At 40.9% G+C, this 26,508-nt stretch overlaps 1 protein-coding gene across 1 annotated transcript; it reads left to right on the forward strand.

Annotated features, from left to right (window-relative positions):
* Positions 1–11,651: 11,651 nt before the first annotated feature.
* Positions 11,652–16,891, forward strand: LOC143850326 (uncharacterized). Its single transcript, XM_077359584.1, has 2 exons — positions 11,652–11,872; positions 15,717–16,891. The coding sequence occupies exon 2, from the start codon at positions 15,788–15,790 to the stop codon at positions 16,889–16,891; it is 1,104 nt and encodes a 367-aa protein (XP_077215699.1). The 5' UTR covers positions 11,652–11,872; positions 15,717–15,787.
* Positions 16,892–26,508: the final 9,617 nt, after the last annotated feature.

The raw sequence follows: 26,508 nt of genomic DNA on the forward strand, positions 1-26,508 counted from the left end.
CCAAGTATTTTAAGAGTTACGATGGAAATAGTTAGACTCGCGCTTTTGCCTAGCAGTTTACTGACCTACCTCCGATTAAATGACCATAACCCTCTCAATTCAACTCGTAATTCATTGAAATTCGTTCCATTACGAAGGAGTCGAAAGTGTAGCTGAAAACGGAAGAAACGGAGATGAAAACTCCAAGTATTTTGAGAGTTATGGTGGAAATAGTTAGACTCGCGTTTTCGCCTAGCAGTTTACAGACCTACCTCCGATTGAATAACCATAAGTCACTAAAATTCAACTCGGAATTCATTGAACTTTGTTCCATTTCGAAGGAGTCGAAGTGTAGTTTAAAACAGAAGAAACGGAGATAAAAAAAACCAAGTATTTTGAGATTTATGGTGGAAATTGTTAGACTCGCACTTTGGTCTAGCAGTTTACAGACATACCTCCGATTGATTGACTATAACTCACTCAATTCAACTCGAAATTGATTCAAATTCATGCAATTTCGAAGATGTCGAAGTAAAGTTGAAAACGGAAGAAACGGAGATGAAACACTCCAAGTATTTTAAGAGTTATGATGGAAATAGTTGGACTCTTGCTTTCGCCTAGCAGTTTCCAGACCTACCTCCGATTGAATGACCATAACTCACTCAATTCAACCCGGATTTCATTGAAATTTGTTCCATTTCGAAGGAGTCGAAGTGTAGTTTAAAACGGAAGAAACGGAGATGCAAAAAGCCAAGTATTTTGAGAGTTATGGTGGAAATAGTTAGACTCGCACTTTGGTCTAGTAGTTTACAGACCTACCTCCGATTGATTGACCATAACTCAGTCAATTCAACTCGGAATTTAGTCAAATTCATGCCGTTTCGAAGATGTCGAAGTGTAGTTGGAAATGGAGATGAAAAACTCCAAGTAATTTAAGAGTTATGATGGACATAGTTAGACTCGCGCTTTCGCCTAGCAGTTTACAGACCTACCTCCGAGTCAATGACCATAACTCACTCAATTCAACTCGGAATTCATTGAAATTTGTTCCATTTCGAAGGACTCGAACTGTAGTTTAAAACGGAAGAAACGGAGATGAAAAAAGCAAGTATTCTGAGAGTTATGGTGGAAATAATTACACTCGCACTTTGGTCTAGCAGTTTACAGACCAACCTGGAATTGATTGACCATAACTTACTCAATTTAACTCGGAATTGATTCAAATTCATGCCATTTTGAAGGTGTGGAAGTGTAGTTGAAAACGAAAGAAACAGAGATGAAAAATTCCAAGTATCTTAAGAGTTATGATGGAAATAGTTAGACTCGCGCTTTGGTCTAGCAGTTTACAGACCTGCTTCCGATTCATTGACCATAAGTCACTCAATTCGACTCGGAATTTATTCAAATTCATGCCATTTGGAAGATGTCGAAGAGTAGCTGAAAACGAAAGAAACGGAGACGAAAAACTCCAAGTATTTTAAGAGTTATGATAGAAATAGTTAGACTCGCGCTTTCGCCTAGCAGTTTACAGACCTACCTCCGATTTAATGACCACAACTCACTCAATTGAACATGTAATTCAATGAAATTTGTTGCATTTCGAAGTAGTCGAAGTGTAGTTTAAAACGGAAGAAACGGAGATGAAAAACTACTTGTATTTTGAGAGTTATAATGGAAATAGTTAGATTCGCGCTTTGGTCTAGCAGTTTGCAGACATACCTCCGATTGAATGACCATAACTCACTCAATTCAACCCGGAATTCATTGAAATTTATTCCAATTCAAAGGAGTCGAAGTGTAGTCTAAAACGGAAGAAACAGAGATGAAAAAGTCCTAGTATTTTGAGAGTTATGACGGAAATAGTTAAACTCGCGCTTTGGTCTAGCAGTTTATAGACCTACGTCCGGTTGATTGACCATAACTCAGTCAATTCAACTCGGAATTGAGTCAAATTCATGCCATTTCGAAGATGTCGAAGTGTAGTTGAAAACATTAGAAACGGAGATGAAAAACTCCAAGTATTTTAAGAGTTATGACGGAAATAGTTAGACTCGCCCTTTCGCCTAGCAGTTTACAGACCTATCTCCGATTGAATGACCATAACTCACTCAATTCAACCCGGAATTAATTGAAATTTGTTCCATTTCGAATGAGTAGAAGTGTAGTTTAAAAAGAAATAAACGGAGGTTAAAAAAGCCGAGTATTTCGGGAGTTATGATGGAAATAGTTAGACTCGCACTTTAGTGTAGCAGTTTACAGACCTACCTCCGATTGATTGACCATAACTCTGTCAATTCAACTCGGAATTTAGTCAAATTCATGCCGTTTCGAAGATGTCGAAGTGTAGTTGAAAACATAAGAAACGGAGATGAAAAACTCCAAGTATTTTAAGAGTTACGATGGAAATAGTTAGACTCGCGCTTTCGCCTAGCAGTTTACTGACCTACCTCCGATTGAATGACCATAACCCACTCAATTCAACTCGGAATTCATTGAAATTCGTTCCATTACGAAGGAGTCGAAAGTGTAGCTGAAAACGGAAGAAACGGAGATGAAAACTCCAAGTATTTTGAGAGTTATGGTGGAAATAGTTAGACTCGTGTTTTTGCCTAGCAGTTTAGAGACCTACCTCCGATTGAATGACCATAAGTCACTAAATTCAACTCGGATTTTATTGAAATTTGTTCCATTTCGAAGGAGTCGAAGTATAGTTTATAACGGAAGAAACGGAGATGCAAAAAGCCAAGTATTTTGAGAGTTATGGTGGAAATAGGTAGACTCGCACTTTGGTCTAGGAGTTTACAGACCTACCTCCGATTGATTGACCATAACTCACTCAATTCAACTCAGAATTGAATCAAATTCATGGCATTGCGAAGATGTCGAAGTGTAGTTGGAAATGGAGATGAAAAACTCCAAGTAATTTAAGAGTTATGATGGACATAGTTAGACTCGCGCTTACGCCTAGCAGTTTACAGACATACCTCCGAGTCAATGACCAGAACTCACTCAATTCAACTCGGAATTCATTGAAATTTGTTCCATTTCGAAGGACTCGAACTGTAGTTTAAAACGGAAGAAACGGAGATGAAAAAAGCCAAGTATTTTGAGAGTTATGGTGGAAATAGTTAGACTCGCACTTTGGTCTAGCAGTTTACAGACCAACCTGCAATTGATTGACCATAACTTACTAAATTTAACTCGGAATTGATTCAAATTCATGCCATTTTGAAGGTGTGGAAGTGTAGTTGAAAACGAAAGAAACAGAGATGAAAAATTCCAAGTATCTTAAGAGTTATGATGGAAATAGTTAGACTCGCGCTTTGGTCTAGCAGTTTACAGACCTGCTTCCGATTCATTCACCATAAGTCACTCAATTCGACTCGGAATTTATTCAAATTCATGCCATTTGGAAGATGTCGAAGAGTAGCTGAAAACGAAAGAAACGGAGACGAAAAACTCCAAGTATTTTAAGAGTTATGATAGAAATAGTTATACTCGCGCTTTCGCCTAGCAGTTTACAGACCTACCTCCGATTTAATGACCACAACTCACTCAATTGAACATGTAATTCCATGAAATTTGTTGCATTTCGAAAGAGTCGAAGTGTAATTTAAAACGGAAGAAACGGAGATGAAAAACTACTTGTATTTTGAGAGTTATGATGGAAATAGTTAGATTCGCGCTTTGGTCTAGCAGTTTGCAGACATACCTCCGATTGAATGACCATAACTCACTCAATTCCACCCGGAATTCATTGAAATTTATTCCATTTCGAAGGAGTCGAAGTGTAGTCTAAAACGGAAGAAACAGAGATTAAAACGTCCTAGTATTTTGAGAGTTATGACGGAAATAGTTAGACTCGCGCTTTGGTCTAGCAGTTTATAGACCTACGTCCGGTTGATTGACCATAACTCAGTCAATTCAACTCGGAATTGAGTCAAATTCATGCCATTTCGAAGATGTCGAAGTGTAGTTGAAAACATTAGAAACGGAGATGAAAAACTCCAAGTATTTTAAGAGTTATGACGGAAATAGTTAGACTCGCCCTTTCGCCTAGCAGTTTACAGACCTATCTCCGATTGAATGACCATAACTCACTCAATTCAACCCGGAATTAATTGAAATTTGTTCCATTTCGAATGAGTAGAAGTGTAGTTTAAAAAGAAATAAACGGAGGTTAAAAAAGCCAAGTATTTCGGGAGTTATGATGGAAATAGTTAGACTCGCACTTTAGTGTAGCAGTTTACAGACCTACCTCCGATTGATTGACATAACTCTGTCAATTCAACTCGGAATTTAGTCAAATTCATGCCGTTTCGAAGATGTCGAAGTGTAGTTGAAAACATAAGAAACGGAGATGAAAAACTCCAAGTATTTTAAGAGTTACGATGGAAATAGTTAGACTCGCGCTTTCGCCTAGCAGTTTACTGACCTACCTCCGATTGAATGACCATAACCCACTCAATTCAACTCGGAATTCATTGAAATTCGTTCCATTACGAAGGAGTCGAAAGTGTAGCTGATAACGGAAGAAACGGAGATGAAAACTCCAAGTATTTTGAGAGTTATGGTGGAAATAGTTAGACTCGTGTTTTCGCCTAGCAGTTTACAGACCTACCTCCGATTGAATGACCATAAGTCACTAAATTCAACTCGGATTTCATTGAAATTTGTTCCATTTCGAAGGAGTCGAAGTGTAGTTTATAACGGAAGAAACGGAGATGCAAAAAGCCAAGTATTTTGAGAGTTATGGTGGAAATAGTTAGACTCGCACTTTGGTCTAGGAGTTTACAGACCTACCTCCGATTGATTGACCATAACTCACTCAATTCAACTCAGAATTGAATCAAATTCATGGCATTGCGAAGATGTCGAAGTGTAGTTGGAAATGGAGATGAAAAACTCCAAGTAATTTAAGACTTATGATGGACATAGTTAGACTCGCGCTTTCGCCTAGCAGTTTACAGACATACCTCCGAGTCAATGACCATAACTCACTCAATTCAACTCGGAATTTATTGAAATTTGTTCCATTTCGAAGGACTCGAACTGTAGTTTAAAACGGAAGAAACAGAGATGAAAAAAGCCAAGTATTGTGAGAGTTATGGTGGAAATAGTTAGACTCGCACTTTGGTCTAGCAGTTTACAGACCAACCTGCAATTGATTGACCATAACTTACTCAATTTAACTCGGAATTTATTCAAATTCATGCCATTTTGAAGGTGTGGAAGTGTAGTTGAAAACGAAAGAAACAGAGATAAAAAATTCCAAGTATCTTAAGAGTTATGATGGAAATAGTTAGACTCGCGCTTTGGTCTAGCAGTTTACAGACCTGCTTCCGATTCATTCACCATAAGTCACTCAATTCGACTCGGAATTTATTCAAATTCATGCCATTTGGAAGATGTCGAAGAGTAGCTGAAAACGAAAGAAACGGAGACGAAAAACTCCAAGTATTTTAAGAGTTACGATGGAAATAGTTAGACTCGCGCTTTCGCCTAGCAGTTTACTGACCTACCTCCGATTTAATGACCACAACTCACTCAATTCAACTCGGAATTCATTGAAATTCGTTCCATTACGAAGGAGTCGAAAGTGTAGCTGAAAACGGAAGAAACGGAGATGAAAACTCCAAGTATTTTGAGAGTTATGGTGGAAATAGTTAGACTCGCGTTTTCGCCTAGCAGTTTACAGACCTACCTCCGATTGAATGACCATAAGTCACTAAAATTCAACTCGGAATTCATTGAACTTTGTTCCATTTCGAAGGAGTCGAAGTGTAGTTTAAAACAGAAGAAACGGAGATAAAAAAAACCAAGTATTTTGAGATTTATGGTGGAAATTGTTAGACTCGCACTTTGGTCTAGCAGTTTACAGACATACCTCCGATTGATTGACTATAACTCACTCAATTCAACTCGAAATTGATTCAAATTCATGCAATTTCGAAGATGTCGAAGTGAAGTTGAAAACGGAAGAAACGGAGATGAAACACTCCAAGTATTTTAAGAGTTATGATGGAAATAGTTGGACTCTTGCTTTCGCCTAGCAGTTTCCAGACCTACCTCCGATTGAATGACCATAACTCACTCAATTCAACCCGGATTTCATTGAAATTTGTTCCATTTCGAAGGAGTCGAAGTGTAGTTTAAAACGGAAGAAACGGAGATGCAAAAAGCCAAGTATTTTGAGAGTTATGGTGGAAATAGTTAGACTCGCACTTTGGTCTAGTAGTTTACAGATCTACCTCCGATTGATTGACAATAACTCAGTCAATTCAACTCGGAATTTAGTCAAATTCATGCCGTTTCGAAGATGTCGAAGTGTAGTTGGAAATGGAGATGAAAAACTCCAAGTAATTTAAGAGTTATGATGGACATAGTTAGACTCGCGCTTTCGCCTAGCAGTTTACAGACCTACCTCCGAGTCAATGACCATAACTCACTCAATTCAACTCGGAATTCATTGAAATTTGTTCCATTTCGAAGGACTCGAACTGTAGTTTAAAACGGAAGAAACGGAGATGAAAAAAGCAAGTATTCTGAGAGTTATGGTGGAAATAGTTACACTCGCACTTTGGTCTAGCAGTTTACAGACCAACCTGCAATTGATTGACCATAACTTACTCAATTTAACTCGGAATTGATTCAAATTCATGCCATTTTGAAGGTGTGGAAGTGTAGTTGAAAACGAAAGAAACAGAGATGAAAAATTCCAAGTATCTTAAGAGTTATGATGGAAATAGTTAGACTCGCGCTTTGGTCTAGCAGTTTACAGACCTGCTTCCGATTCATTGACCATAAGTCACTCAATTCGACTCGGAATTTATTCAAATTCATGCCATTTGGAAGATGTCGAAGAGTAGCTGAAAATGAAAGAAACGGAGACGAAAAACTCCAAGTATTTTAAGAGTTATGATAGAAATAGTTAGACTCGCGCTTTCGCCTAGCAGTTTACAGACCTACCTCCGATTTAATGACCACAACTCACTCAATTGAACATGTAATTCAATGAAATTTGTTGCATTTCGAAGTAGTCGAAGTGTAGTTTAAAACGGAAGAAACGAAGATGAAAAACTACTTGTATTTTGAGAGTTATGATGGAAATAGTTAGATTCGCGCTTTGGTCTAGCAGTTTGCAGACATACCTCCGATTGAATGACCATAACTCACTCAATTCAACCCGGAATTCATTGAAATTTATTCCAATTCGAAGGAGTCGAAGTGTAGTCTAAAACGGAAGAAACAGAGATGAAAAAGTCCTAGTATTTTGAGAGTTATGATGGAAATAGTTAGACTCGCGCTTTGGTCTAGCAGTTTATAGACCTACGTCCGGTTGATTGACCATAACTCAGTCAATTCAACTCGGAATTGAGTCAAATTCATGCCATTTCGAAGATGTCGAAGTGTAGTTGAAAACATAAGAAACGGAGATGAAAAACTCCAAGTATTTTAAGAGTTATGACGGAAATAGTTAGACTCGCCCTTTCGCCTAGCAGTTTACAGACCTACCTCCGATTGAATGACCATAACTCACTCAATTCAACCCGGAATTAATTGAAATTTGTTCCATTTCGAATGAGTAGAAGTGTAGTTTAAAACGAAAGAAACGGAGGTTAAAAAAGCCAAGTATTTCGGGAGTTATGATGGAAATAGTTAGACTCGCACTTTAGTGTAGCAGTTTACAGACCTACCTCCGATTAATTGGCCATAACACAGTCAATTCAACTCGGAATTTAGTCAAATTCATGTCGTTTCGAAGATGTCGAAGTGTAGTTGAAAACATAAGAAACGGAGATAAAAAACTCCAAGTATTTTAAGAGTTACGATGGAAATAGTTAGACTCGCGCTTTTGCCTAGCAGTTTACTGACCTACCTCCGATTAAATGACCATAACCCTCTCAATTCAACTCGTAATTCATTGAAATTCGTTCCATTACGAAGGAGTCGAAAGTGTAGCTGAAAACGGAAGAAACGGAGATGAAAACTCCAAGTATTTTGAGAGTTATGGTGGAAATAGTTAGACTCGCGTTTTCGCCTAGCAGTTTACAGACCTACCTCCGATTGAATGACCATAAGTCACTAAAATTCAACTCGGAATTCATTGAACTTTGTTCCATTTCGAAGGAGTCGAAGTGTAGTTTAAAACAGAAGAAACGGAGATAAAAAAAACCAAGTATTTTGAGATTTATGGTGGAAATTGTTAGACTCGCACTTTGGTCTAGCAGTTTACAGACATACCTCCGATTGATTGACTATAACTCACTCAATTCAACTCGAAATTGATTCAAATTCATGCAATTTCGAAGATGTCGAAGTAAAGTTGAAAACGGAAGAAACGGAGATGAAACACTCCAAGTATTTTAAGAGTTATGGTGGAAATAGTTGGACTCTTGCTTTCGCCTAGCAGTTTCCAGACCTACCTCCGATTGAATGACCATAACTCACTCAATTCAACCCGGATTTCATTGAAATTTGTTCCATTTCGAAGGAGTCGAAGTGTAGTTTAAAACGGAAGAAACGGAGATGCAAAAAGCCAAGTATTTTGAGAGTTATGGTGGAAATAGTTAGACTCTCACTTTGGTCTAGCAGTTTACAGACCTACCTCCGATTGAATGACCATAACTCACTCAATTCAACCCGGAATTCATTGAAATTTATTCCAATTCAAAGGAGTCGAAGTGTAGTCTAAAACGGAAGAAACAGAGATGAAAAAGTCCTAGTATTTTGAGAGTTATGACGGAAATAGTTAGACTCGCGCTTTGGTCTAGCAGTTTATAGACCTACGTCCGGTTGATTGACCATAACTCAGTCAATTCAACTCGGAATTGAGTCAAATTCATGCCATTTCGAAGATGTCGAAGTGTAGTTGAAAACATTAGAAACGGAGATGAAAAACTCCAAGTATTTTAAGAGTTATGACGGAAATAGTTAGACTCGCCCTTTCGCCTAGCAGTTTACAGACCTATCTCCGATTGAATGACCATAACTCACTCAATTCAACCCGGAATTAATTGAAATTTGTTCCATTTCGAATGAGTAGAAGTGTAGTTTAAAAAGAAATAAACGGAGGTTAAAAAAGCCGAGTATTTCGGGAGTTATGATGGAAATAGTTAGACTCGCACTTTAGTGTAGCAGTTTACAGACCTACCTCCGATTGATTGACCATAACTCTGTCAATTCAACTCGGAATTTAGTCAAATTCATGCCGTTTCGAAGATGTCGAAGTGTAGTTGAAAACATAAGAAACGGAGATGAAAAACTCCAAGTATTTTAAGAGTTACGATGGAAATAGTTAGACTCGCGCTTTCGCCTAGCAGTTTACTGACCTACCTCCGATTGAATGACCATAACCCACTCAATTCAACTCGGAATTCATTGAAATTCGTTCCATTACGAAGGAGTCGAAAGTGTAGCTGAAAACGGAAGAAACGGAGATGAAAACTCCAAGTATTTTGAGAGTTATGGTGGAAATAGTTAGACTCGTGTTTTTGCCTAGCAGTTTAGAGACCTACCTCCGATTGAATGACCATAAGTCACTAAATTCAACTCGGATTTTATTGAAATTTGTTCCATTTCGAAGGAGTCGAAGTATAGTTTATAACGGAAGAAACGGAGATGCAAAAAGCCAAGTATTTTGAGAGTTATGGTGGAAATAGGTAGACTCGCACTTTGGTCTAGGAGTTTACAGACCAACCTCCGATTGATTGACCATAACTCACTCAATTCAACTCAGAATTGAATCAAATTCATGGCATTGCGAAGATGTCGAAGTGTAGTTGGAAATGGAGATGAAAAACTCCAAGTAATTTAAGAGTTATGATGGACATAGTTAGACTCGCGCTTACGCCTAGCAGTTTACAGACATACCTCCGAGTCAATGACCAGAACTCACTCAATTCAACTCGGAATTCATTGAAATTTGTTCCATTTCGAAGGACTCGAACTGTAGTTTAAAACGGAAGAAACGGAGATGAAAAAAGCCAAGTATTTTGAGAGTTATGGTGGAAATAGTTAGACTCGCACTTTGGTCTAGCAGTTTACAGACCAACCTGCAATTGATTGACCATAACTTACTAAATTTAACTCGGAATTGATTCAAATTCATGCCATTTTGAAGGTGTGGAAGTGTAGTTGAAAACGAAAGAAACAGAGATGAAAAATTCCAAGTATCTTAAGAGTTATGATGGAAATAGTTAGACTCGCGCTTTGGTCTAGCAGTTTACAGACCTGCTTCCGATTCATTCACCATAAGTCACTCAATTCGACTCGGAATTTATTCAAATTCATGCCATTTGGAAGATGTCGAAGAGTAGCTGAAAACGAAAGAAACGGAGACGAAAAACTCCAAGTATTTTAAGAGTTATGATAGAAATAGTTATACTCGCGCTTTCGCCTAGCAGTTTACAGACCTACCTCCGATTTAATGACCACAACTCACTCAATTGAACATGTAATTCCATGAAATTTGTTGCATTTCGAAAGAGTCGAAGTGTAATTTAAAACGGAAGAAACGGAGATGAAAAACTACTTGTATTTTGAGAGTTATGATGGAAATAGTTAGATTCGCGCTTTGGTCTAGCAGTTTGCAGACATACCTCCGATTGAATGACCATAACTCACTCAATTCAACCCGGAATTCATTGAAATTTATTCCATTTCGAAGGAGTCGAAGTGTAGTCTAAAACGGAAGAAACAGAGATTAAAACGTCCTAGTATTTTGAGAGTTATGACGGAAATAGTTAGACTCGCGCTTTGGTCTAGCAGTTTATAGACCTACGTCCGGTTGATTGACCATAACTCAGTCAATTCAACTCGGAATTGAGTCAAATTCATGCCATTTCGAAGATGTCGAAGTGTAGTTGAAAACATTAGAAACGGAGATGAAAAACTCCAAGTATTTTAAGAGTTATGACGGAAATAGTTAGACTCGCCCTTTCGCCTAGCAGTTTACAGACCTATCTCCGATTGAATGACCATAACTCACTCAATTCAACCCGGAATTAATTGAAATTTGTTCCATTTCGAATGAGTAGAAGTGTAGTTTAAAAAGAAATAAACGGAGGTTAAAAAAGCCAAGTATTTCGGGAGTTATGATGGAAATAGTTAGACTCGCACTTTAGTGTAGCAGTTTACAGACCTATGTAGACACCCACATTTTGCTTTACTTTAACCAACAATAACCTAATATATTGATCCATCCTCAAATTTTTTGAAAAAAAAACAAAATGATAAAGAGATGTACCTGGTGAGATGAGTAGATCCGAAAAATTGAAAAATACCCTGATTAGTGAATTTAGTGTGTTAAATCCATGTGAGAACCCCCTCTATCATTGATTTATATGTTTTAGGTCATTAATATCTTGATCTGACTTTACGGATCATCAATCGGGACAAAATAAGCTAGGGTCACTTCATAGCCCGGACCCTGATTCCATTCCGAGACCCGATTTCCGTTAATCGTTAGATCAATGACAAATCTTGACCTGGGTCTCACCATCCAAAACCACCTAACCTCTCCTCTCATCCTAACCATCCAAACCTCACCTAACCTCACCTAACCTCTCCTCTCATCCTAACCACCCAAACCTCACCTAACCTCACCTAACCTCACCTAACCTTACCTAACCTCACCTAACCTCACCTAACCTCCTATCCCATTCTCCTATAAATACCCTCTCATCCCACCATCCAAGGGAGAAGAAGAAAAAGAATCCCTCTCTTAGAAAATTCATCCCTCTCCCTCATCTCTTCAAGGGTTCGGCCATCCTTGCCGGATCGGGTGATACGTTGGGTGATATATATCAAAAGCAGTCATTATCAAGCAAGGAATCATCTTCAAGGAATTAACATCAAAGAAAAATCAAACACAAAGTGGGTTTTCAAAGAGGTAGGCATTTATTTCAATTCTATGTAGGGTCTGTTTTCATGCATATCTTTTACTTTAAAAGAAAAACCATGTTAGGAAGCATCTAGGATCAATCTTTACTCATTCTTCTTGATGGTAGACTTTGAAGTTATACATGTTTCCCTCTTCTCTTAACCCATCTTATCTTCATTTTTATTTTTCCCTAATGGTTCACACCCTGGTTCCCCCTGGTTAGCCTCTGGTTAGACCCTGGTTGCACCCAGGTTCGTTGCTGGTTGCACCCAGGTTCGATACTGGTTCGCACCCTGGTTCCCTGCTGGTTCGCACTCTGGTTAGACCCTGGTTGCACCCAGGTTCGTTGCTGGTTGCACCCAGGTTCGATACTGGTTCACACCCAGGTTCGCTGCGGGTTGCACCCAGGTTCCCTGCTGGTTGCACCCTGGTTTCCCTGCTGGTTGCACCCTGGTTCCCCTGCTGGTTCGCACCCTGGTTCCCTGCTGGTTCGCACTCTGGTTAGACCCTGGTTGCACCCAGGTTCGCTGCTGGTTGCACCCAGGTTCCCTGCTGGTTGCACCCTGGTTCCCCTGCTGGTTCGCACCCTGGTTCCCTGCTGGTTCGCACCCTGGTGCACCCTGGTCCGCACCCTGGTTTGTACCCTGCTTCCTCCTAGTTAGACCATGGCTAGTCTCGGGTTTGCTTCTAACTTAGACCCGACTCACTTGACCCTAACCATTAACCCAATCCAACCTAACCATTAACCACACCTAAACCCATACCCATAAGCCTTAAACCCTATAACCATAGCCACACATCATACACCACATGCCTTTCATTCATCCACCCAACAGTACCCTCATACACCCCTACAATAGACCCGGCCAACCCAGTTAACCCGGCCATCGGGCCCATTCGGCCCAATTAATTCATTCCCCTTAAGAGCCACTTTGCCCTATTGGTTCCTAAGATACTCCAACCACCCAAACCTCAAGCCGCACCCCAATCCACGCTCAACCAGTTCCAATCCAGTCTAAGCCAAGTCAACCCGCACTTGACCTTGACCATTAACCCAATCCAATCCAACTCAACCATTAACCCCACCTAACCTGACCCTAGCACAACTCAACCGAGTCACATCAACCCAAGCCATACCTTTGTCCACTCACTGAGGCACACCATTTATCCATAAATCTGGTTACATTAAATCTAACCCAGCCAGGCCACCTGCAGCTTAAGTCAAATTGCCCCAATACAATCCATCCAAGTGGGATCCCAACCCAGCTCAACTGAGTCAACTCTAGCCAACCTCCCTAGTCGAGTTGACCCAACTCTCTAGTCGAGTATGCTCAACCTCTTTAACCGATTGGACTCTCCCCTTAGTTGACTCAATCCAATTCCTTAATCAACCCATCCCAATGCAACCGAGTCGCATTCGACCAAGTTGCGGCCTTCCATGTCACAACCGAGTCATTCCCCTATTCTACTAATGCCCTTTTACACCTAATAGAACTTCCTCCCTTTTGCCTAACCAAGTCATATCCCAACACAATCTGAGTCGCATGTCTGAATCCATTTGACCGAATCTCATAAGCCCGCCCATTTTGAATTCCCAAAATTCAAACCCTTGATGATTCCTATATGCTCAATTCTTTGATGCAAATTCCCAATTCCAAAATCCCATTGCTAAATCAATGTTTCTGAATCTCAAGTCCAATGCTCAAATACAAACCCGATTCCTGATCCAAATACCAATCCTGTTTTCCAAAATCCAAGCAACCTCCCCAGCGGAACTACGTGTGGCTTGATCCCCATCGCGGGGTACGTAGGCAATTTGGCACTCCCAAGTTCAGTCGCACCTTTCTCTATCTTTCTCATTCCCTCACACTATTTCATCATCTCTTCCATTTTTTTTTCACTAACCTCGAGAATTTAAATCGATTTGTCTTGTGTCTTTCGGAACCGTTGGATCACGGTTTCCGTCGTAAGGACCCTTAGAGCCCAATTTAGGAACACCGGTGTCGTGTCGTGTCCTAAGTTTTAGAGAGTCCTAGAGTTAGGAGTCCAGCCTCATCACGGACGCTTGCTATGTATAGCAACCGTGCCATAGGTCTAGTTACACTAGTCACCCAATCTTTCCCTAGGACAAGCCTAGTAAACTAGGATGTAAGGCAAACCTGCATTAGTCTAAGGGACCATTTGCATTTAGATGAGAATCATATAGCATCTTAGATGAAATCCTAAGATAATAAAATCCTCAACTTGAATTAAATAACTTCTCCTAAAACTGTTGAAACAGTCAATCCCGTCTAGGTCGGTGTCTTAGTTGAGTTAGGCATATGTAACTTAGCTTAGGTGCACCGAACTACGTCGACTCTGATCCCAGTGAGGCTTGGGTACGTAGGCAGCTTGGATGTCTGACGGCATACCACCCGCGAGTCGGCACCACAACAAATTGTGGTGTTTTGGATATTAATTTTCTTGTAAATGCTTAATCAAATCATTTAGGGCTTTCCATGAAATTAGAATTCTAGGAGAACTTTCACTTAGAATGAATCCAGACAAATTAATAAATCAAGATACACATCTAGGATTCACATTGAAATTAGATCATAGGATGCATGTCACTTAGTTCGCACATTAACATAGAGTTGAATGAGCCATTTAAAATAAATTTAAAAAAGTTAGCTTTTGGAATCGAAGGCCGATTATCGGGCAGGAATGGTGCATGTGGCGGATAACTCCCCATACCTTCCATTCTCGTAACCAGGTAGCGAGTCTAGATTTCTGGTTAATTTCGGGTCCTAGATCCCACATCTAGGTGGCGACTCTGTCAGTCTCTTTCGTGTGGAATTCGGATTGCCTTAGTGATCCCAAGTTCACATAAAAGACGAATTACAATCAACAATTAAAAACACACGCCAATCGCGTGGATACGAGAGACTAAGAGAGAGCGCGTGGCGGCTCGCGCCCCACACTCCCTCACGGGCTAGGTACCACAGTTTGGCGACTCTGCTGGGGACCACCTAACTTCATTAAAATTTCAAAAGATAATTCATTTGAATTTAATTTAATTGGCTCATAAAAATTCTATACTTGTTAGATTAGTTTGTCTTGTTTTATTTTCTCATCACACTTTACTCAAACTTAATCTAACAAAACCTGAAGGCATCATAGATTGCGCAAACATATTGCACACACTTACATCACTTGCATCTAAACTCTGCATCTCACGTGCACACACGTCCTATTTTAGGAACCCGGAGTGTTATCTAGCATGGTTGACTGGGATTTCATCACCTGGTGCCTCTGTGCTAGAGAAGCATTCCACCCTTAGCCTAGTACCATTATGGTACGTAAACGGATCTCTTGTTCACGTACTGATACGCCGGACACTGGTACAGTATATCGAACAGGGATTCGCGCTAAGGGAACTCTTGGCCTTACCCCTAGATTAACCCACACATGCATGTAGTATACGAACACATGTGCATCACGTGTGTGAGCCTAGTTTAGGATATCCTGCCTATTTGTGTCTAGATTAGGCCGTAGACCATCTTCCAATGGCTACGATCGGTCCTAGGTACACGAACAAAGTCATGAGTCGAGATCCTCTCTCCACTCCGCTTGATTAGGATTAGGGTTGATGCCTTCAGGTCACACTGTTAAAATGTGCGAGATTAAAAAAAAAATTTCCTTTAGGGGTTAGGATATAAATCCTATCATTTCCAAAGATCTCATAGGATTAGTCATTCTTGATCTATCCGTTGAAAGCAATCTTATGCTATCTCATCTAATCTTTCGATCGTATGCCTTTCATTCTTCTATCGTGTGATTCGATCATGTATTCATACTTTCCTTGTACTGGCAGGAACTTATCCTAATCTCGTGTTCATGTAATCCTGATCATTCTTATATCCCTTCTCTTGGCTTACGGGCACTATGTCTACTCGTACAATTCTTGATTGGATCCGTGGTACATTAAGAGAATCCCATATCTACGCCATAAGTGAACAAGAGAAAAATCTCTTCGGCTACGTGGCAACCATCAAGCTCGATTGGGGATTACTCTATGCCGCATCAGAGTGTTGGGATCCCGATCATCATGTCTTCCGTTTTGGCAACCAAGAAATGTGTCCCACCTTTGAAGAATGGTGTGCCTTATTGGAATATCCTGTGGATGGCCCTCTAGTGAAGCCATCCTGTGTTCCAGATTATCGTCCTTTGTTCCTTTGCTTGATGGATAATCCAGATGAATCCATGAACTCTTTCATGAAAGGCCAAGAAGTGTCCATGCAGCGACTGATTGACATTTACCCTCCTGTTGGATACATTGGTGCTGTTGATATTCAAAGAGCTCGACGGCGCGCTTTGAGATTCTGCTCCTTTGCTAGGTTCCTCACTGTCCAGCCTTCTCGCTTTGCGTCAGCTGTTCTTCTGGACCTCGTTGATCAAATGGATCGTGGCGCCAATCCAATTCCTACTATGCTTGCAGAAACTTTCAATGGATTGGATGATATGGCTCACCTTCGTGCCAGTTCAGGTCCAAGCTCTTATATTCGCTCTTTCGTTGGGTCTTTCTCAGGATGTCCTGCATTACTTCAAGTGTGGTTATGCCACAAGCTAAAAATTGCAGCTCCTGTCCATTTTGATCATACGTTATACACCTTCAGTGAATGGCGTCATGATGTTTCTTTCGGTCATAAAAGCGATTGGGTTGAATGGTTAAATTCTCGCCAAGAAGATCAGATTTATTGGCAAATTCCCGGAATCCAAGAAGCTGTCTTCAACACCGGAGAAGCTAACTACGTTCGCCTTCTTGGTCTCAAAAAGACTTCCTTTTATGTTCCTGCCAGGATTCAGCGTCAGTATGGAAGGGAGCAATCCATTGTGCCTCCCCTTCATCATTTCTATCCGCCTGAGGGTCTCAAGCCCAAGATTGTCAAAGCTGTTTCATCTGCTTGGGATGCAAGAATCATCAAACCTTTAAAGGAGTCAGTTGAGGAAGATTGTCGTCCGAAGAAGAAGTCTAAAAAGAATGCTTAGTTCCATGTTTATCTTTGAAAGATTGAACCATGTACTCAAATTTTAATGATTGATCAATAAAGTCCATCCTTCTCTTTCATTATCTTTGTCTATGTGTGCATCATCGTCTATTCTTCTCTCTGATTTTAAAATATGTCTTTCGGATATTACAGGGCAATAAACATCATAGCTAACCCTAATACTCCTTGGGTTCGGGTCTCTTCGCGGTTAGAGAGGAAATCTGTTTCTCCGCCACCTTCTCTAAGAACCCCAGCATCTCCTTCTTTCCCGTCCTCATCCTCACCAATGGCAGACAACCAAGATGGTCTTCCACCCGCTGCTATTACCGATACTCTTACCTTGATTCTCCAACAGCTTCAAGAACTCAAAGAAGAAAACCGAGTTATCAAGGCTCAGCTTTCTGAAAAGTTGGGACCGTCGTTGTCCAAGGATAAAGGGCCTATGCGCCAAGCAGCTACTCCAGTAGCACCTGCCCAAACAGTGTTCATCAATATCCCTGATAAAGTCGAAGAAGACTTAGAAAAAGAGCAGTACAGCGAGAATCACAGTAGGCCTTCTCAGTCCATGGTTGATAAGTCTGTTATGGAGAAATTAGAGACTCTTACCAGGAAAGTTCAAGACATTCAGTTTCAAGACCAGGGTGGTTTCAATCCCAGTGATCTTACTTTATTTCCCGAAATTCGCCTTCCTGCCAATTTTCAAATGCCCGATTTCGACAAATATGATGGTGTGGGTTGTCCAATCACACATTTGCAAATGTTCACCATCATGTGTCAGCCTCAAGGGTTATCTTCTGAGCAAATGGCTCAATTGTTCCCAGTTTCCCTAACCAAGGTTGCGAGGAGATGGTTCATGGTCTTGGACAAGACTCGTTACAGGACATGGAAGGATATCGGCGAGCAGTTCATCAGGCAATTCAAATATGATGATGGGACAGAAATCACCAGAAAGGATTTAGAGAGAACAAAGCAAGACTTGAGGGAATCCTTTTTGATTTTTGTGAAAAGATGGAGGAGAATAGCAGCTCAGATGATGGAGCGCCCGTCTGAGGAAGAACAAGTCCAGATAATCATGAAAAATATTTCCCCCCAGCTCCAGTATCACATGTCTTTGCAATACTATCCAGACTTCAAACACTTCATCGTGGCTGGCACCCAGATAGAGGAGGCTATGGCTCAAGGTGTATTCAACCGTAGCAACCCAAACCCCAGAGATTTCAAAAAGTCCCCTCCAGCCCAAGTCAATAGTATTTCCCGTTCCAATGCTCAATCCTCTAGGTCCCAAGAACCTTTAGTAATGGACTATGCTCAAACCGCAACCGCACCTCGGCAACAAACCCGGGTAGAATTTACCCCTCTTCCCATTCCATCTTCAGAGGTGCTTAAGCAGTGTCTTGCTTCAGGTCGCATAACCTTACCTGCCATCCGGCCTCCCCCCAATCCTCTACCTGCAAGTTGGCGAGCTGACCTACACTGTGAGTACCACAGAGGTCCTGGTCATCTTACTGACAACTGCATTGCCTTGAAATTTAGAATCCAGAAACTCATTGATGAGAAAGTCATTGCATTCCAGCCAAGACCCAATGTCACCCAAAACCCATTACCTGGTCATGCAAATCCTCCTGCTGCCGTTAATGCCATAACCATAGGAGATCCTGAGTTTGACCCTCTTACCCTCATATGTGCCTTAGAACCCATCACTGAACCCCAAATCATATTCTGTGATGAATCACACCTAAGAGAGTCTGTACCTCCCTTGGTAATCACCTATGAGCCACAAGTCCCTCAAATTATCACTTATGATGAGCCTGAATTGGATGAAGTCAGACATGTGACAAGGGGCGGAAGAATTTTCAAACCTGTTGAATTGAGAGTCGAAAATCCAGGGGCATTGGCTCGAGGAGAGGAGCCGCAATATGTGAAAGATCCAGATGATGAAGTTGTGCAGCAGTTAAAGAAAACTCAGGCTGTTATATCTGTATGGGGATTATTGATAGTATCAAAGAAACACAGAGAGGCTGTGTTAAAAGAATTGAATACAACACAGGTATCCTCAGAGATATCTCCGGAGCAACTGGCTGAAGTTGTTGCTCTAACCCAGGCCACCAGGGCCATTAGTTTCTCAGATCAAGAGCTGCCTCCTCAAGGTCGGAATCATGCTAGAGCTCTTCATGTCACTATTGTTTGTGGAGGCAAGAAAGTACCATCTGTGTTGGTAGATAACGGATCCGCGTTGAATGTGTGTCCATTAAGAACTGCCATTACCTTGGGTTTCGGTCCCACTGATTTTGCCGAATCAACCCTTGGTATCCTCGCATATGACAATACCCGAAGAAATGTGGTCGGAGTCCTCACCACCAAGATCGTTATGGGCGGTCAAGAATTTGAGGTTGAGTTTCAAGTTATTGATATCAAAGCCTCGTTCAATATGCTTCTAGGACGTCCCTGGTTGCATAAGGAAGGTGCTGTCGCTTCAACCCTTCACCAAAAATTGAAGTTCATTAAAGATGGGAAGTTGTTCACTGTCAGAGGTGATGAAGAGCCAGAAATAGGGCAAATAACAGGAGAAACTTTGATCCTTCCAGTTGCAAAAGCAGATGACTACAACTTGAATGGTTTCGCATTCGAGGTTGCTGTTATCTCTTACAAGGATGCCTCTCGGGAGGAGTTGTGTTTGCCGTTCGCCATCAGTTCTGTGGTGGCCAAGATGATGAGAAAAATGAACTACTTCCCTGGTATGAATTTGGGCCGTGATCCAAGCAAGGCATCTCACTGGCGCCCAATCAAAGCAAACCATGGAATTTTCGGTCTTGGATATGTACCTACTGAAGAGGAGGAGGAAGCCATGGAAAAATTGTTGAAATTGAAGGAAGAAATCCGCCGCACCGGAAGGGTACTCCTAATGGCTCCATATCCCTTATCAATGAATGGTCATTTTATCAAAGAAGGTGAGACGTTTCCATACTATGGGTTTTCTGAACCATGGTATGACTCAGTGACAAGGATCATGATACCCGGTTTTGAAATATTCAGTGGCCTTGCTCTCCCAGAAACAGAACCGCCGATATATTATGTTGAGAAAACTGTTGAGGACTGGTTAGTCTACCTTGAGCCAGATGTGCTGGAATCTTTGTTTGAAGAAAATGTGCCTGATGTTGATTACTATTCTGAAGAACAAGAAGAGACAGATTGTGAAGATATGCTAGTGGCAGTTATTCAGAGTAATGATACCTTTACTGAACCTCAGAGTCAGATTGCACCTGCAACAGAAAATCTTTCAAACTGGAGTTCTGATGTTTTTCCATCTTATTTTATTGCTAAGTCAAGTCTAGTCAAGTCGAGTGAATCAGTGTCAGTGCCTAGTCCAGGCGAGTCATTTTCTGAGTTTATTTACTATGTGAATCCTGAACCTGTTCAGGATGAGTCCAATGATAATGATGTAACTTCTTTCAATTCAATGAAATCTGATTCTCAGTATGTCTCTATGTTTGCTTCTGACTTTAATAATAATGATAACACTCCCTCCTCAGATGAGGAAGGGGGGATCGACGAAACTCCCCTTGAATTGCAGCATATGCTCAAACAAGAGGAGGAGCGCCGAGCCCAGCCTCTTAAAGATGAAATCGAAATTATAAACATCGGAACAGAAGATTTAATACAGGAAATACGAATTGGAAATACTCTATCCTCTGAAGAGCGCGATGAATTAATAAACCTACTTAAGGAATATAAAGAAGTTTTTGCCTGGTCCTACAAAGATATGCCCGGGTTGAGCGAAGACATTGTTCAGCACAAGCTACCTTTATTGCCTGGGATTAAACCTAAAAAGCAGAAGCTAAGGAGAATGAAGCCTGAGTGGGTCCTGAAAGTAGAAGAAGAGGTTACTAAGCAGTTGAATGCTGGATTTCTGCAAGTGGTGGAATATCCAGAATGGCTCGCAAATATAGTACCTGTACCGAAGAAAGATGGAAAGGTGAGAATGTGTGTAGATTTCAGGGATTTGAACAAGGCAAGTCCAAAAGATGATTTCCCTCTACCACATATCGATATCTTGGTGGACAATACGGCCGGGCATGAATTACTATCTTTTATGGATGGTTTCTCGGGCTACAATCAAATTAAGATGGCACCCGAGGACATGGCTAAGACCTCGTTCATTACACAATGGGGGACATATTGCTATCGGGTAATGCCATTTGGTCTTAAGAATGCCGGTGCGACATACCAAAGAGCAGCTACAGCCTTGCTCCATGACATGATACATAGAGAAGTCGAAGTTTATGTCGATGATATGATTGTAAAAGCCAAGGAAAGGAAAGATCATATCCCGAACCTTAAGAAGTTCTTTGAAAGAATTCTCAAATACCAGCTTCGCCTGAATCCTAGCAAGTGTGTGTTCGGGGTTACCTCCGGTAAGTTGCTTGGATTTATGGTGAGTCAAAGGGGTATAGAGGTAGATCCTCAGAAGATTAAGGCTATCCAGGAGATGCCACCGCCTAGAACCGAGAAGGAAATTCGGGGATTCCTAGGAAGGATACAGTTCCTAAGGCGATTCATCGCTCATCTGACATCAACTTGTGAACCTATCTTTAAGCTCTTAAAGAAGAACTCTTCCAAAGAATGGACAGAGGAATGTCAGCAGGCCTTTGAAAAGATAAAGCAAAGTTTGTCTGAGCCACCGATAGTAGCACCAGTGATACCGGGGCATCCATTGCTGCTTTACTTGTCAGTAACAGAAACCACAATGGGTTGTATGTTAGCACAGCAAGATCCAGAAACCAAGCATGAAAAGGCTGTGTATTATCTTAGCAAGAAGATGTTGGAGTATGAACAAAAGTATACTGTCCTAGAAAAAACCTGCTTAGCCTTGGTTTGGGCCACTCAGCGACTCAGGCATTACCTTTTATCACATAAGGTCCTGCTTTTGTCGAGGATGGATCCTCTGAAGTATCTCTTTGAAAAACCAGCCCTGACAGGCAGGACTGCCAGATGGTTATTATTGTTGTCTGAATTTGACATCACTCATGTAACCCAAAAATCAGTAAAGGGCCGAGCCATTGCTGAACAATTGGCGGAAGCACCCCGAGAAGAAAGTCAGCATTTCAAGCCGATGTTCCCAGATGAAGAGATCATGATGGTTGAAGATGAGTATCCAGAAACTGGTTGGACCCTCTATTTTGATGGAGCAGCAAACCAAACAGGACAAGGAGTAGGGGCATTGCTTGTGTCGCCTCGAAATGAGCATGTCCCCGTTGCCGTTAAGTTACAATTCAATTGCACCAACAATATGGCAGAATATGAAGCATGCATTGTTGGGCTTGAGGCTGCATTGGCCTTAGGCATAGAGAATCTTGACGTATATGGAGATTCGAAGCTAATCATTTGCCAAACTCAAGGAGAGTGGAGAACCAAAGAAGAAAAGCTATTGCCATATCATGAATACTTGGATATTCTCGCTAAGCAATTTCAACGCGTCACTTTCAGTTATTTGCCAAGGTTGAAGAATAGATTCGCCGATGCCTTAGCAACGTTAGCTTCCATGATTGACATACCTCACAATATGAAGATGAGGCCCATCACGGTTCAAGAGCAATGGGCTCCTGCATATGTTGATGCTATAGAAATAGCTGCAAGATGTCCCGATGGAAAGCCATGGTATACAGACATAAAGAACTACATCTCAGGCCAGGGGCATCCCAATGAGGCGTCGAGTAAAGAAATAAGGACTTTGCAGAGATTGGCAGCTAATTTCGTCATTTGTGGAGGAGAGTTGTATCGACGGTCTTTCGATGGAATTCAACTCTTATGTGTCACTGAAGATCAGGCAGAAGAAATTCTCGCAGATATTCATGAAGGGGTGTGTGGGCCTCATATGAATGGGAAGATGTTGGCAAGGAAGATCCTACGTCTGGGGTATTATTGGCCGACATTAGAAGCAGATTGTCACACATTTGTGAAGAGATGCTATAAATGTCAGATACATGCGAATCTCATCCATGTACCACCCACCGAATTGCATTCTCTTACCTCTCCTTGGCCGTTTTCGGTATGGGGAATTGACATCATTGGCAAGATTTCTCCCAAGTCGTCTAATGGTCACGAGTACATACTCGTTGCTATTGATTACTTCACCAAGTGGGTTGAGGCCGCTTCTTATGCAAAGCTTACATCCTCATCAGTTGCTAAATTCATACGCACCAACATAATTTGCAGATATGGAATTCCCCATGAACTTATCTCAGATAATGGATCTCATTTCAAGAAGGAAGTAATCTCTCTTTGCGAAGAGTTCAAGATTAAGCATCATAAATCCTCGCCTTATCGTCCGCAGACAAATGGAGCGGTAGAAGCTGCAAACAAAAATGTCAAGACTATCATTAGCAAAATGTCAGAAACTTATAAAGATTGGTCGAATAAGTTACCATACGCCTTGTGGGCTTACAGAACATCAATTAGGGCTTCAACTGGGGCAACCCCTTACTCTCTTGTTTACGGGATGGAAGCAGTGCTACCTGTTGAGATCCGTGTACCTTCGCTCCGAGTATTGACTGAAGTCAAGTTACCAGAAAATGAATGGGCAGATGCCAGGTATAAAGAGTTGAACATGCTAGACGAGAAGAGATTAAAGGCGCTTTACCATGTGCAAGGTTATCAGCGCAGAATAGCCCGTGCTTTTAATAAAAAGGTTAAGGTCAGAGATTTAGAAGAAGGCAATCTTGTTCTAAAAGAGAATCGAGCACCAATGTTTGACCCAAGGGGCAAGTTCAAACCAAATTGGTCAGGACCATACATTGTGGACCAAATCTTACCCGGAAAAGCCGTCAAGCTCCGTAATTTAAATGGAGAAATATTGCCAGAACCAACAAATCTTGATCAACTCAAGAGGTTCTATGCTTGAACATCAGAAGGCCGTCCTTTGGCCGAATAAATCCCAAATTCATAACCAAAAATCAAAAAATTTATAACCTTTTGCAAACCCTTTTGAGCCTAAATAAAATTTTCCTTCAAATCCCAATATACTAGGGGCATTCGCCCTGAACTACGCATGATCTGATTCCTACACTGGGATACGTAGGCAACCTGTTCATAGGTTCGGTCGAGACCCTTGCAAAACCTTAAGCCATTCTTTGAAAAGCCCTACCTCACCTATAAAGTCCTTTTGGTGTTCAAGTAAAAAGAAAAGAAGATAAAAAAAAAAAAAAGAAAAGAAATGGAGCTTGAAGATCCGCTAGATTGAAAAACATGAAAAGGCGATCTAGGCAAAATTTAGGATCATTCCCCTGCTAAGTTGAAAACCTGAAAGGGCGGCTTAGGCAAAAGGTAAGGGGGTGGCCCGCTGAGTCGAAAACCTGAAAAGGCGATTCAGGCAAAAGTTAAGGCCGAGCGGTCCAGCAAGTTGAAAATCCAAAAAAGGAAGACTTGGTCGTGGTAAGATTGGATTCACGCCAAAAGAATTACATCGGTCTCTGAACTCGCGGTAGGTCAGGCGAAGCTAATACACAATGATTCTCGAAACTAGGGGCATTAATTTTGAAGCAATCTGAAAGTTGATAGAAAGATATATGAGGTATCACTGTATTAAAAATAAGTGAAGATGTTTATCAATGGAGAAACGTTCTTTAAAAGAGGCTAGTCTAACCCAAAAGAAAATACTGATAAGTCAGAAGCATCACGAGATTACTGGAGTAATCTTTCTTATTTTGTGTTTTTATTACAAGTGTCTGTAGTTCTATTTAAAAAAAAAAAATTTATTTTTAGAATTGTTGTAGGGTGCAATCACTCTGAAGGCAGGTTCATTAACAGGTTCTGAGGAACTTGGAAAAAGGTGACGCTGTCACGAATGACGAAGATCTTTGAAAGAATAATCTCTGGTCAACGAATAGAAGAAGGTTAGAATGCCTCAAACTGAGGCAGATTGCTAATGAAGTGGCATCCCATATTTAAGCCCTGAAGTTCTTTTGCTGCATAGTGTTATTAAATCCTTTGCTTCTAAAGTTGTTAATTGGAAATTTCGATTTCTCTCAAAGCTCAAATCATCATATCTCTCTGAATCCATTTGGAAAAAGATATTTTCTCTCTGAACATCACACAAATATGATATCTCGCTTCCTTGGAGTCCGTACAAATACGGTATTTCACTCTCCGAGTCCATACGACTATGGTCTCTTATCCCCTTTGAACATCATACAACTATGATGTCTCATTTCCTTGGAATCCGTACAAATACGGTATTTCATTCTCTTCGAGTTCATACAACTATGGTCTCTTATCCCCTTGGAACATCATACAACTATGATGTCTCATTTCCTTGGAATCCGTACAAATACGGTATTTCATTCTCTTCGAATCCATACAACTATGGTCTCTTATACCCTTTGAACATCATACAACTATGATGTCTCATTTCCTTGGAATCCGTATAAATACGGTATTTCATCTTGCCCAAGCCCATTCAAAAATGATGCTGCATTTTCATTAAGAATCTTTCAAAAGTCATCCATTATTCTCTGAGACCATTTGAAAATGACGTCTCATTTCCTCTGAAGCTGTTCAAAAGCGATATTCCTTTCCCTCCGAAAATCCATTTGAAAATGGTATCCCATTTCTCTCGTTGCCAGCGGCACCGCAGCGGGTTTGTTTTATTGCATTCCAATTCTAGGATTTCATCTAAGGTCTTGCATTATATTAGGTTGCATTGTGTTTAGGGGGTCCTTTGTCGATTAAAGCTACGCAAAATGGTTCTGTCATTTTGACTTTGGTATTCGATGACTACGTCGTCTCTACCAAAGAGGGGCATCTGTAGACACCCACATTTTGCTTTACTTTAACCAACAATAACCTAATATATTGATCCATCCTCAAATTTTTTGAAAAAAAAACAAAATGATAAAGAGATGTACCTGGTGAGATGAGTAGATCCGAAAAATTGAAAAATACCCTGATTAGTGAATTTAGTGTGTTAAATCCATGTGAGAACCCCCTCTATCATTGATTTATATGTTTTAGGTCATTAATATCTTGATCTGACTTTACGGATCATCAATCGGGACAAAATAAGCTAGGGTCACTTCATAGCCCGGACCCTGATTCCATTCCGAGACCCGATTTCCGTTAATCGTTAGATCAATGACAAATCTTGACCTGGGTCTCACCATCCAAAACCACCTAACCTCTCCTCTCATCCTAACCATCCAAACCTCACCTAACCTCACCTAACCTCTCCTCTCATCCTAACCACCCAAACCTCACCTAACCTCACCTAACCTCACCTAACCTTACCTAACCTCACCTAACCTCACCTAACCTCCTATCCCATTCTCCTATAAATACCCTCTCATCCCACCATCCAAGGGAGAAGAAGAAAAAGAATCCCTCTCTTAGAAAATTCATCCCTCTCCCTCATCTCTTCAAGGGTTCGGCCATCCTTGCCGGATCGGGTGATACGTTGGGTGATATATATCAAAAGCAGTCATTATCAAGCAAGGAATCATCTTCAAGGAATTAACATCAAAGAAAAATCAAACACAAAGTGGGTTTTCAAAGAGGTAGGCATTTATTTCAATTCTATGTAGGGTCTGTTTTCATGCATATCTTTTACTTTAAAAGAAAAACCATGTT

Source organism: Tasmannia lanceolata, unplaced genomic scaffold, assembly GCF_043159265.1.
Source record: "Tasmannia lanceolata isolate RefF3 unplaced genomic scaffold, GAP_Taslan_0.1 ptg000018l, whole genome shotgun sequence".
NCBI classification, from domain to species: Eukaryota; Viridiplantae; Streptophyta; class Magnoliopsida; order Canellales; family Winteraceae; genus Tasmannia; species Tasmannia lanceolata.